Source organism: Schistocerca piceifrons, chromosome 8 (assembly GCF_021461385.2).
Source record: "Schistocerca piceifrons isolate TAMUIC-IGC-003096 chromosome 8, iqSchPice1.1, whole genome shotgun sequence".
NCBI classification, from domain to species: domain Eukaryota; kingdom Metazoa; phylum Arthropoda; class Insecta; order Orthoptera; family Acrididae; genus Schistocerca; species Schistocerca piceifrons.
The window spans coordinates 424,812,870-424,825,738 of NC_060145.1; the positions used below are offsets into that span (position 1 = coordinate 424,812,870).

The window sequence follows — 12,869 nt, forward strand, 5'->3', positions numbered from 1 at the left end:
GCACAAATCCTCCCACCTGGCACTGAAGGTGCCTTCAATAAGGCAGTGTCTCCTTGGAGGACAAACCATTATAGGTAAAATTTTGATAATAGACATATTTTGTTGCTTGTTGATGGTTCTGAGGATAGTAAAGAAGTTCGATGATGCCCCTAGGAAAAAATGAGTTTACTGTGGAGCGTGAAATCGACAGCAGTTTGCAGTTCCTCAATTTGCGTATTACAGGAAAGGGCAGTAAGTATGCATTTACTGCAGACAGGAAACTGAGAGCTGTTGCTGTAATTCCATACATAGGGCAGCCGATGTGCCAATCAGAAAGGATAGAGAGACACAATAAACATCAGTAAGAAGCTAGAAATCAATATGGTCTCGCAAAAGATCGCAAATATCTTTAAACTACACAGAAACAAATTCCAGACAAATAATCTAGGGAGGTATAACCTGAAGCATAATTTTGATAAAAAGATAAATAAGTTTGAAAGAGTGAGAGTTTATAAAATTCAGTGCGTGTCCTGTGATGCAAACTATATTGGACAGACAGGAGGAATATATGTTATCAGATTCAAGAAACATAAAAATGCATTCAGATTAAGTAACTAGGACAATTCAGCTGCTGTGAACCATGTATACGAAACAGGCCATCCCCGTAAGGGAATAAAAGATGACAGAGATCTTACAGGTAGAAAAGAAAGGGAGAAAACTCGACTAGCTGGAATAACTAACTGGAGATCACCATTCATGATAAGAAATATGGCAATATTCTGAATACGCGAGGGAAAGTCAACAGAATGAGTTTTTCCTTCCTCTTTTTTTTTTTTTTTTGAATTGTTGTAGGGAAGGTGCATGATTATAGATTTGCAATACTTCTTTAACAAATTAGGTAGAGGCAAATGATTGTAAACCTCGGAAGTAAGGCAAGATAGGCAACCAATAGCTTAGTGTTATGGCTGAGCTAATAACTCTGCTTACCTAGTACTGTCCGTCAGTACACAATGACCCCTGGACCTCTGCAGAAATGTCAAGTTGACACTCTCGGAGCCCACAGCAGGACATGACCTGGTGCGATGAGTGATGGAATGGCTACTAACAGAAGTCAATGATTTTCATGTGAGACAAGCACCCACAGTCCATTGTATTTTTATTCTATTTCATGTCATGAATATGACAATTATGTTGGTAGACTTCTGAGTATTTTAACCTAATGAGCTAAGTTTTACTACCTGATGATGAGAGCACTGCCTCTTGAAATGCATTGTTGATCTTTGTGTAGGACAGAAACACTGTTGAATGATACCTGTTATTAGCTTACTTTATAGTCATATTTGGTAGAAAAAATTAAAAAAAAAAAGAAATAAAGGAATCATCAATGTGATATTAGGACATCAGCTTTCCAGAACTTTAAATGAATTTCATTTAAGACCAGGTTCACTTACAGGGTATTTAACATAATGTAAAAATGGCAATTCTTGTAATATGAGCATATGCTGTGTCATTGCTATGCTGACATTTTATTATATTAGATATATTGTTTTTATAACAGTAAAACCATTTACGAATGTCACTAGTGTGATATTAATGCCTATTTCTGAAATGTACATAGTTTTATATGAACTTTAAGACATGCAGTTTTGTATTCACCTCGGACAAACGCAGACAAGTATAAACTGTTTTTCAATCTTTGTCTTGTAGGCGTGTACTTCTATTCCGTGAGGTTGAAGTGCCATCTTCAGCAGCAGCACCTCAACCACAAGTCTCACAACAACAAGAAAGAAAGACAACCTCACCAGCCATTGGTCAACAGTACGTCGTCACTTCTCCGTCAGCATCCAGTTTCTTCACAGCAGCTGCTTCACAACAGTCTTCTGTACCACATTCTACACATGTACAAACAACTGGAGGTAAAGCACAAGATTGTATACATGAGAATCGCAACCTTCCTACAATCATGTGGCAGATGGTGACAAGACAGTCACCAGTGGGATGTGTGTCTATCAAACTGGTGCCAGTAACAGATAGGATGCTATGATAATGGCTTGTATTGTCAGTTGCTGTCAGTTGAGTAACTGGCTCTGTTGATGAGACAGATTTGCTGAAAAGGAAATCTGATCAGACTTTGGCATTGCTGCGGTTAGAATAGTACACGGCACAGGATTCAGCCTGGCAAGGCTGGGTCTCGCAGGCCTGGCCTGTATGCGCCATGGGAAAGCTCTCCAGGTGTGCCAGGTTGGTGGGCTGAGTGCAGCCTGCCATTGCATGGCACACAGCAGGCTGGTCCACCAGCCTGTCGGCTCACCAGCCAGCTGCTCTGTGTTCCCTGCTCACAATATCCATCACTCTAGCCTGTCTGCTACTGCACTGTGGCGCACCTTAAGTCTACTGAGGCCATCATTTTTTGTCATCAGTGTTTTTGCTGGTTTGATGTGGCTCACCATGAATCCTTCTCCTGTGCCAGCCTCAATTTCAGAGTAGCACTTACACCCAATGTCCTCAATTATATGTTAGATTCATTTTAGTCCCTGTCACCCTTACGGTTTTAAAGCCACTACATTCCCCCAAGTATTTCATTTGTGCTACTCCTCATTACTTTTGTCTTTATTTGGTTTACTATCAATCCATATTCTGTGCTCATTATACTGTTAAATCTGTTCAACAGGTGCTGTAATTCTGTCACTTTTCCTGAAGAGTTGATTGTCATCGATAAATCGTACCATTGACCTCCTTTGATGGCATGTCAAATCAACCAGCATGGATTTCAAAAACATCAATCATGTGAAACCAAACTCTCACTTTTTTCACATGACATACTGAAAGCTTTGGATCAAGGCAACCAGGTAGATGCAGTGATTACTCAGAGATGAAGAAGCTTTCACAGGATAGAGTAGCATGGAAAGCTCAATCAAACCAGTCTCTGGACTGAAGATTGCAACAACAACAACAACAACAACAACTTTCCTCTTTGTATTGAGTACCTTCTTTGTTATAGAAATATGAATTTTCACCTTCTGATGAAATGTCAAGTCTTCAATGATCATACTTCCAAGATATTTAAATGCTCTTATTTGGCTAATAACAACTTGACATACTATAATATTATTCAGACTCCTTCCTGTTTGCTGATCACCATACTTTTTGTTTTTGCTATGTTGATTATCATCCCACATCTTACACAGGTTTCGCTCAGATCTTTTAGCATTTTATTTACAGTTTGTACACTTTCTGCCACTAATATCATGTTATCGACAAATGTTACACATTGTATTCTCTTCCCAGCAATACACATTCCACTCTCTCCATATAGCATTTTGCAATAATCTGTTCCAGGTATAACAGTATTATGAGAAGGAAAGTTGCCACTTACCATAAAGTGGAGATGCTGAGTTGCAGATAGGTACTACAAAAAGACTATTATAGCTTCCAGCCATTAGGCCTTCATCAACAACACACACACATGCGCACACACATACACTCACACAAATGCAACTCACACGCATGACTGCAGTCTCAGGCAACTGAGACCACACTTTAAGCAGCAGCACCAGTGCATGATGGGAGTGGCGACTGAGTGGGGTAAGGAGGAGGCTGGGGTGGGGAGGGGGAGGGATAGTATGGTGGGGGTGGCAGACAGTGAAGTGCTGCAGGCTAGACAAAGGACAGGGGAGAGGTGGGGAGGGAGGGGTGTGTAGCAGAAAAGGAGAGAAATAGAAAGACTGGGTGTGGTGGAGGAATGATGGCTGTGTAGTGCTGGAATGGGAACAGGGAAGGGGCTGGATTGGCGAGGATAGTGACTAATGAAGGTTGAGGCCAGGAGGGTTATGGCAACGTAGGATGTATTGCAAGGAAAGTTCCCACCTGTGCAATTCAGAAAAGTTGGTGTTGGTGGGAAGGCTCCATATGACACAGGCTGTGAAGCAGTCATTGAAATGAAGGGTATCATGTTTGGCAGCATGTTCAGGAACAGGGTGATCCACTTGTTTCTTGGCCACAGTTTGTTGGTGGCCATTCGTGCAGACAGACAGCTTGTTGGTTGTCATGCCTACGTAGAATGCAGCACAGTGGTTGCAGCTTAGCTTGTAGACCACATGACTGGTTTCACAGGTAGCCCTGCCTTTGATGGGGTAGGTGATGCTAGTGACCAGACTGGAGTAGGTGGTAGTGGGAGGATGTATGGGACAGGTCTTGCATCTAGGTCTATTACAGTGGTATGAGCCATGAGATAAGGGATTGGGAGAAAGGGTTGTGTAGGAATGGATGAGTATATTGCGTAAGTTTGGTGGACGGTGGAATACAACTGTGGGAGGGAAGGGAAGGATAGTGGGCAGGACATTTCTCATTTTAGAGCATGACGAGAGTAATCAAAACCCTGGCAGAGAAAGTAATTCAGTTGCTCCAGTCCTGGTTGGTACTGAGTTAAGAGGGGAATGCTCTTCTGTGGCTGGATGGCAGATCTTTTGGAGGTGGTGGGGGACTGGAAAGATAAGGCACGGTAGATTTGTTTTTGTACAAGGTTGGGAGGGTAATTACGGTCAATGAAGGCTTCAGTGAGCCCCTCGGTGTATTTTGAGAGGGACTGCTCATCACTGGAGATGCGACGACCATGGGTGGCTAGGCTGTACGGAAGGGACTTCCTGATGGAACGGGTGGAAGCTGTTGAAGTGGAGGTATTGCTGATGGTTAGTAGGTTTGATATGGACGGAGATATTGATCTAACCATCTTTGAAGTGGTGGTAGACATCTACGAAGATGGCTTGCTGTGTTGAGTAGGACCAAGTGAAGCAAATGGGGGAAAGGTTTTGAGGTTCTGGAGAAATGGGGATAGGGTGTCCTCATCTTTGATCTACAAAGCAAGGATGTCATCAGTGAATCCTAACTGGGTGAGGGGTTTCGGATTCTGGGTTTTTAGGAAGGATGTCCCATGAATAGGTTGGCATAGGATGGTGCCATGTGGATGCCCATAGCTGTACTGTGGATTTGTTTGTAGGTAATGCCTTCAAAGGAGAACTAATTTTGGGCGAGGATATAGTTGGTCATGGTGACTAGGAAGGAAGTGGTTGGTTTGGAGTTTGTCGAGTGTTGGGAAAGACAGTGTTCAATAGTGGTAAGGCATTGGGCATTAGGAATGTTAGTGTATAGGGAGGTGGCATCAATAGTGACGAGCAGGGCACCGCGTGGTAAAGGGACAGGAAATGTGAAGAGTCAAGGGAGGAAATGGTTGGTATCTTTTATATAGGAGGATAGGTTCCGGGTAAAGGTTGAAGATGTTGGTCTATGAGAGCAGAGATTCTCTTAGTGGGGCACAGTAACCTGCCGCACTGGGGCGTCTTGGGTGGCTAGGTTTATGGACTTCAGGAGAAGCATGTAGAAGGTAGGAGTGTAGGGAGTGGTAGGGGTGAGTAGAGAGGTGGACTGTGGGGAAAGGTTTAGGATGATCCTAAGGATTTGAGTAGTGATTGGAAATCCTGCGGGATTACTGGAATTGCATCATTTTTGCAAGGTTTGTAGGTTGAAGTATCTGACATCTGGCAGAGTTCTTCCGCCAGGTAATCAGAACAGCAGTGGTGGAGTCTTTGTCTGCAGGTAGGATTATAAGGTGAGGATCAGTTTTTAGATGGTGGACTTCAGTTCTTTCAGTGGATGTAAGTTTAGTTTGCATGTGTATTTGGGGAATGATGGTGAGCCAAGGTTCAAGGTTAAGAAATTCTGGAAAGTTAACAGGGGTCAGTTTGTGGACAGTGGGTGTGGAGCATGGTTGGATGGAGGAGTGAACTGAGGTTGTCAAGGTTCAGTATTGGTCTTTGGTTGAGTCAGATAGGTAGGGTTGGTGGCGAAAAAGTGTTTCCACTGTAGGGGGCGGGAGATGGAGGAGAAGGTCTTTAACGAGTCCTGCATGATAGTATTTGAGAATGGGGCAAAAGATGAGGCCTTAGGGAAGGACTGATATTTCTGTAAACCTAAGGCTTCTGGAGGAAAGGTTCATGATGGTGTTGCAGGTCTGTTTAGGTTCTGGATTCTGTGTGGTGGTGAGAGGGAGTTTTGAAGGGTGGGGTAAGTGTAGTAGGTCTGCGAGGCAGTGTTTGTCAGCTATGAGGGGATGTGGAGGCGGTTTGGAAGTTGTAGAGGTGGTGGACAGTGGTACTCCAAGGCGGGAGTTGGAGGTGAGCATAATGGAGAGCTTTTTGAGGTGGCATTGTGCATGTTGCTCAAGTTCCAGCAGGGCAAGAGTTTGTGTGTGTTATGGGTTCCAGGAATTTGGGATTGCATAACAGAAGAATTTTGTGGATGGAGAAAAGGTAGTGCATTTTTCCACCACCATGGATCCCTGTTCTTTCCATCCGCCTCAATACAGAAAAGTTTCCTTATCCCTAGCAAGATCCCAGTCGCACATACAGTTCCTGCATTGTTGCCTGGCTCGTGGAATCCCCCCTAATGGCCTTACCATCAAATTACCCATCTCTGGCTGCCACCCCTACTACTATGACGACCTCCACCTGTTCAGATTCCGGCAGTCCTTAGCCCTCACCAACATAGTCCTGCAAAACCATATCAACCAAGCCCAAATCTCCTGCAGTACCTTCCCTCCATCCGCAAAATTCTCCTGCTATGCAATCCCAAATTCCTGGAACCCGTAACACACATTGAAACTCTTGCCCTGCAGGAACTTGAACAACATGCACAATGCCACCTCAAAAAGCTCTCCATCCTGCTCACTTCGTACTCCCGCCTTGGAGTACCACTGTCCACAATCAATACAACAACCTCCAAACGTCCCTCATGTCCCCTCATAGCTGACAAACTCTGTCTCGCAGATCTACTACATTAACCCCCCCCCCCCCCCCCCACTTCCCCCTAAAACTCCCTCCCATCACCACACAGAATCCATAACCTAAACAGACATGCAACACCGTGACGAACCTTTCCTCCAGAAGCCTTAGCCCCACAGAAATATTAATCCTTTCCAATGGCCTCACCTTTCGCACCACTCCTAAATTCAATCACGCAGGACTTGTTAAAGACCTTTACCCAGTTCCTAATGTGGAAACACTTTTTCGCCACCAACCCTACAAATCAGATTCAACCAAAGACCAATATGGAACCTTTACTAACTCTGCTCACTCCGCCATCCAACTGTGACCTACACCCACTGCCCCCAAACCACCCCCTGTTAACTTTTTAGAATTTCTTAACATGGAACCTTGCCTCACCATCATTCTCCAAATCCCTCAACATGCAAGCTAATCTTACATCCGCTGAAAGAACCGCAGTTCACCATCTAAAAACTGGTGCCGACCTTATAAATGGAAAAAGGCTCCACCACTGTTGTTTTGAACCACAAGGATTACCTGGCAGAAGGACTCGGCCAAATGTCAGATACTTCCACCTATAAACCTTGCCACAGTGACGCCATCCTTTAATCCAGCAGGATCTCAAGCCACTACTCAAATACTTAGGCCCATCCCAGAATCTCTCCCAGGAGTCAGTCTCTCTACTCACCCCTACCACTCCCCACAGTCCTATCTTCTATATGCCTCCTGAAGTCCATAAATCTAACCATCCAGGACACCCCATTGCGGCCGGCTACTATGCCGCCACTGAGAGAATCTCTGCTCTTGAGACCAACACCTTCAACCTTTTACCCGGAACCTACCCTCCTATATAGAAGATACCAAACATTTCCTCCTTCGACACTCCACAGTTCGTCACTTTATCCCACGGTGCCCTGCTCATCACTATTGATGCCAGTGGTCTGTACACCAACATTCTTAATGCCCATGGCCTTACTGCTATTGAACACTACCTTTTCCAACACCTGACAAATTGTAAACCAACCACCTCCTTCCTTCCAACTATATCCTCACCCACAATTACTTCTCCTTTGAAGGTAATACCTACAGACAAATCCGGGGTATGGCAATGGGCACCTGCATGGCACCATCCTATGCCAACCTATTCATGGGCCATCCTTCCTAAAAACCCACAATCCTAAATCCCTCATCCAGTTCAGATTCAGTGATGACATCTTTGCTATCTGGATTGAAGGTGAGGACACCCTTTCCACATTCCTCCAGAATCTCAATGACTTCTCCCCCCATTTGCTTCACCTGGTCCTACTCTACACACCAAGCAAGCATCCTAGATGTTGACCTCCATCTCAAAGATGGCTACATAATTACCTCCATCCATATCAGACCTACTAAACATTAGCAATACCTCCACTTCAACAGCTTCCACCCATTCCATACCAAGAAGTCCCTTTCGTACACCCTAGCCACCCATAGTCATCACATCTCCAGTGATGAGCAGTCCCTCTTGTAATATACTGAGGATCTCACTGAAGCCTTCACTGATTGTAATTATTCTCCCAACCTTGTACAAAAACAAATCTCTCATGCCTTACTTTTATGGCTCCCACCACCTCCCAAAGCTCCACCGTCCAGTCACAGAGGAGCGTTCCCCTCGTAACTCAGTACCAATTAGGACTGGAGCAACTGAATTACATTCTACGCCAGGGTTTCAATTACCTCTCGTCGTACCCTGAAATGAGAAATGTCGTACTGACTATCCTTCCTACCCCTCCCACAGGGGTATTTCACTGTTCACTGAACCTACACAATATACTCGTCTATGCTTACACAGCACCTACTCCCAATCCCTTACCTCATGGCTCATACCACTGTAATAGACCTAGATGCAAGACCTGTCCCATACATCCTCCCACTACCACCTACTCCAGTCTGGTCACTAGCATCACCTATCCCATCAAAGGCAGGGCTACCTGTGAAACCAGTCATGTGGTCTACAAGCTAAGCAGCAACCACCATGCTGAATTCTATGCAGGCATTGAATGGCCACCGACAAACTGTGGCCAAGAAACAAGTGGACCACCCTGTTCCTGAACATGCTGCCAAACATGATACCCTTCATTTCAATGACTGCTTCACAGCTTGTGCCATATGGAGCCTTCCCACCAACACCAGCTTTTCTGAATTGCACAGGTGGGAACTTACCCTGCAACACATCCTACGTTACTGTAAACCTCCTGGCCTCAACCTTCATTAGTCACAATCCTCACCAATCCAGCCCCTTCCCTGTTCCCATTCCAGCACTACGCATCCGTCATTCCACCATCACACCCAGTCTTTCTATTTTTCTCCTTTTCTGCTACCTAACCCTCCCTCCCCACCTTTCCCCTGTCCTTTGTCTAACCTGCAACACTTCACTGTCCGCCACCCCCCACCACCATACTATCCCTCCCCCTCCCCAACTTCACTTGTATTTCTCCCACTGTGAGGTTGTGGTCTGAATTTGTCTGCTCCTGGGTAAGCTTTGACATTTTCAGATATTTCCTGTCTCAGGATGTAGTCCAGGTGATACATTCCCTTATTCAAATTTGAGCTCCATGCATAATACCTCCTTTTGTGAATTTAAAATAATGTGTTACCACTAGTGAGTTTTCTTTGCAAAAGTTAATTAGCTGTTTGTCTCTCTCATATCTTATTTCTAATCCAGATTTTCGTACTGTGTCTTCATCTCTTCCTACACCCATCACTACAGTCCAGTCTCCTATAATGATGATGCAAGAATTTCTATTTTATTTCTCTATAAACTCTTGAATCTTCTCGTAATATTTTTCCACCTCCTTGTCTCTATGCTAGCTGGTTCGCTTGTACAGGGTGGGGCAATGAAAGTGGCCCAGAGAACAGAGTTCCAGAATACAAAGAAACATAGCAGTGGAAAGGAAATACAATACTAACCTGACTACAGCAGATATTGAAAGTGACTACTAGTCGCCTCTTGGCACATTCGGGCCCTGGTCAGCAAGTTGCTGAAGACGGAACAAAGCTGGACTGCTGGAATTGCTGCAATCTCATCCAAAATGTTCTGTCGCAGCTCTTGAAACTATGGGAGTTGTTGTGATACACTTTAGACTTGAGCACTCCCCACACAAAGTAATTGCACACTGACTGATCAGGTGACTTGAGTTGCCTTCTAGAGTTACGGTCAGACTGACCTCCACTAACAGCTCTGTCTGGCGTGAAGATTGTGTAAATGTGCTCAGAGGTTCAGCTGACTGTATGGGCAGTTGCTCCATCCTGTTAGAAGTAACTGTATTTTTTTTTTCCTCTTCCATTAATGCTATCGCAAATGGCTTCCATTTGTCCAGGTCACTCTTATTTGCTTCACCTTGCATACCTGTGTTAATACCACATCTTTCATACTACCCTGCACTCATACCACCATCAGTCTTCCATCAATATATTGCACCTTCATTCCCCATCTCATTTCACACATGCCAAGTGCATGTAATCTGTTCCTTTTCATTGTTTTGCATTTTTTTAGCTTTCCTGCTTGTAGCAGTGTGTGGACAATTTATGTTCAAATCTTTATCATTCTTTCCTTCTTTCTCCTTTTCTTGCTTTCATATATGTATAATCAGTGTGTTCTCCTCCCAGAGATCAGGGTGAGGTGAAGCCTTCTCTCTGTCCTCTTTTACATGGAGATATGCAGGGCTTGATGACCACTCATGTCTGCTCAGGCTCCTGCTTGCTAGCAGACAAGTTGCTGTGGGGTGGGGAGTGAGAATAAATGCGCATGCACCCTTTGGTTAAGACAACACAGTGGAATAGTCAACTGTGAATGGGGAGATGGTTAGTGCAGCCACCTAAGCAGCAATGGCTAGTCAGTTGTGTGAAAGACCAGTAATGTCTTTGCATCTCAGTCTCCCGTGCGAGGAATCTTGTTTCATAAGTTGCTGTTATCTAACATGGTAGTCACTACATCACTTACATGACATGGTATGCAACGTTCAGTCCTCTTGTAAATCTTCATAAAGAGTTTGTTACAGTGCAACTAGGCATTTTTAACAGACAGTTAAACAGTGAACTTGAGGTCAAGAAGAGCTCCTAGACTTGTCTGTAGCAATGAAGAACTTTCCTAGCAATGCTGAATAAAGTGTGTAAAGTAAGTTTATCATGGAATTTATTAGTTTCATTATCTAGAGACGAAATACCAGCCATATTGTAAATAAATCTGGAGTCATAATGGAACCGAATTGGAGGGGGGGAGGGGGGGGGGGGAAGAAGAAGAAGAAGAAGAAGAAGAAGAAGAAAGGAAAACTTCCAATACCCAGTGAAATCAGAAGGATTCTTTGCATGGAGAATGCATGTTCAGTAATGTCACTTTGAAAAATGTAATGAGTGTTGTTTCTACAACTAATAATACTCTTTTGCTCATAAATTAAGGATAATTGCAGAATGTGGTGCCACACAACATGGCACTACACAAAACTGGCGCTAATAGCATAGGCACATAGGGAACACACACGACACAGATCTGCAAGTCCACGGTATTGGTGACAAGTTCAGAAAATCGTCCTGAAACACATGTGCTACAAAATGCCACTGTTTCCTGCACATGTACCCTGACATCAGTATGGGACATGATCACCATGCACACGTACACAGGCTGCACAATGAGTTGGCATACTCTGGATCAGGTGGTCGAGCAGCTGCTGGGGTATAGCCTCCCATTCTTGCACAAGTGCCTGTCGGAGCTCCTGAAGTATCCTAGGGGTTTGAAGACTTGCAGCGATACGTTGACTGATAGCATCCCAGACGTGCTCAATGGGGTTTAGGTCTGGAGAACAGGCAGGCCACTCCGTTCGCCTGATATATTGTGTTTCAAGGTACTCCTCCATGATGGCAGCTCGGTGGGGCCGTGCGTTATCATCCATCAGGAGGAAGGTGGGACCCTCTGTATCCCCCGAAAAGGTGGACATACTGGTGCAAAATGACGTCTCGGTATACCTTACCTATTACAGTTCCTCTGTCAAAGGCATGCAGGGGTGTATGTGCCCAATCATAATCCCACACCACACCATCAAACCACGACCTCCACACGGGTCCCTTTCAAGGACATTAAGGGGTTGGTATCTGGTTCCTGTTTCACGCCAGATGAAAACCCGGCAAGAATGACTGTTCAGACTATACCTGGACTCATCCGTGAACATAACATGGGACCACTGTTCCAATGACCATGTACTGTGTTCTTGACACCAGGCTTTATGGGCTGTCCTGTAACCAGGGGTCAGTGGAATGCACCTTGCAGGTCTCCAGGCAAATAAACCATGTCTGTTCAGTCACCTGTAGAATGTGTGTCTGGAGTCAACTGTTCCAGTGGCTGCGGTAGGGTCCTGAGCAAGGCCACCTGCAGTACTCTGTGGCCATCTGCGGGCACTGATGGCGAGATATCGGTCTTCTTGTGGTGTTGTACACTGTGGACGTCCCGTACTGTAGTGCCTGGACACATTTCCTGTCTGCTGGAATCGTTGCCATAATCTTGAGATCACACTTCGTGGCACACGGAGGGCCCATGCTACGACCTGCTGTGTTTGACCAGCCTCCAGTCTCCCTAGTATTCTACCCCTCATCACGTCATCAATATGTGTTCTATGAGCCATTTTCAACACACAGTCACCATTAGCATGTCTGAAAATGTCTACACAGTTACTCGCTGCACAGTACTCTGACATGCACCAACACACCTCTGTGTATGTGGACTGCTGCCGGTGCCACCGTGCGACGACTGCAGGTCAAATGCACAGCATGGTCATACCCCGAGCTGATTTAAACCCACAAACTGACCACCAGAGCATTGTTTCACCATGTATCAGCATTATGAGTATGAGTGTATATGAGAGCAAGAACTTCAACAGCACAAAATAGAGAACTCCCTTGAAGATATCAAAAGCTGACAAAGAAGTCTGGCTTATTACATTAAGATACACTGGTTTTAGTAGGGGCTAGTTGTTAAATGGAATTTATCTTTTATACGAGATAGCTATGTTCATGGAAATGAGTAGCATATGTCTTCATGAA

General features: G+C 44.7%; 1 protein-coding gene across 5 annotated transcripts in view; it reads left to right on the forward strand.

Annotated features, from left to right (window-relative positions):
* Positions 1-12,869, forward strand: part of LOC124711167 (protein piccolo-like) — a 305,632-nt gene that overhangs the window by 42,828 nt on the left and 249,935 nt on the right. For all 5 annotated transcript variants that reach the window (XM_047241089.1, XM_047241087.1, XM_047241088.1 and 2 more), the window contains exon 2: positions 1,687-1,895. In XM_047241089.1, coding sequence (XP_047097045.1) covers positions 1,687-1,895 — 209 coding nt within the window. The remainder of the gene's footprint in view (positions 1-1,686; positions 1,896-12,869) is intronic.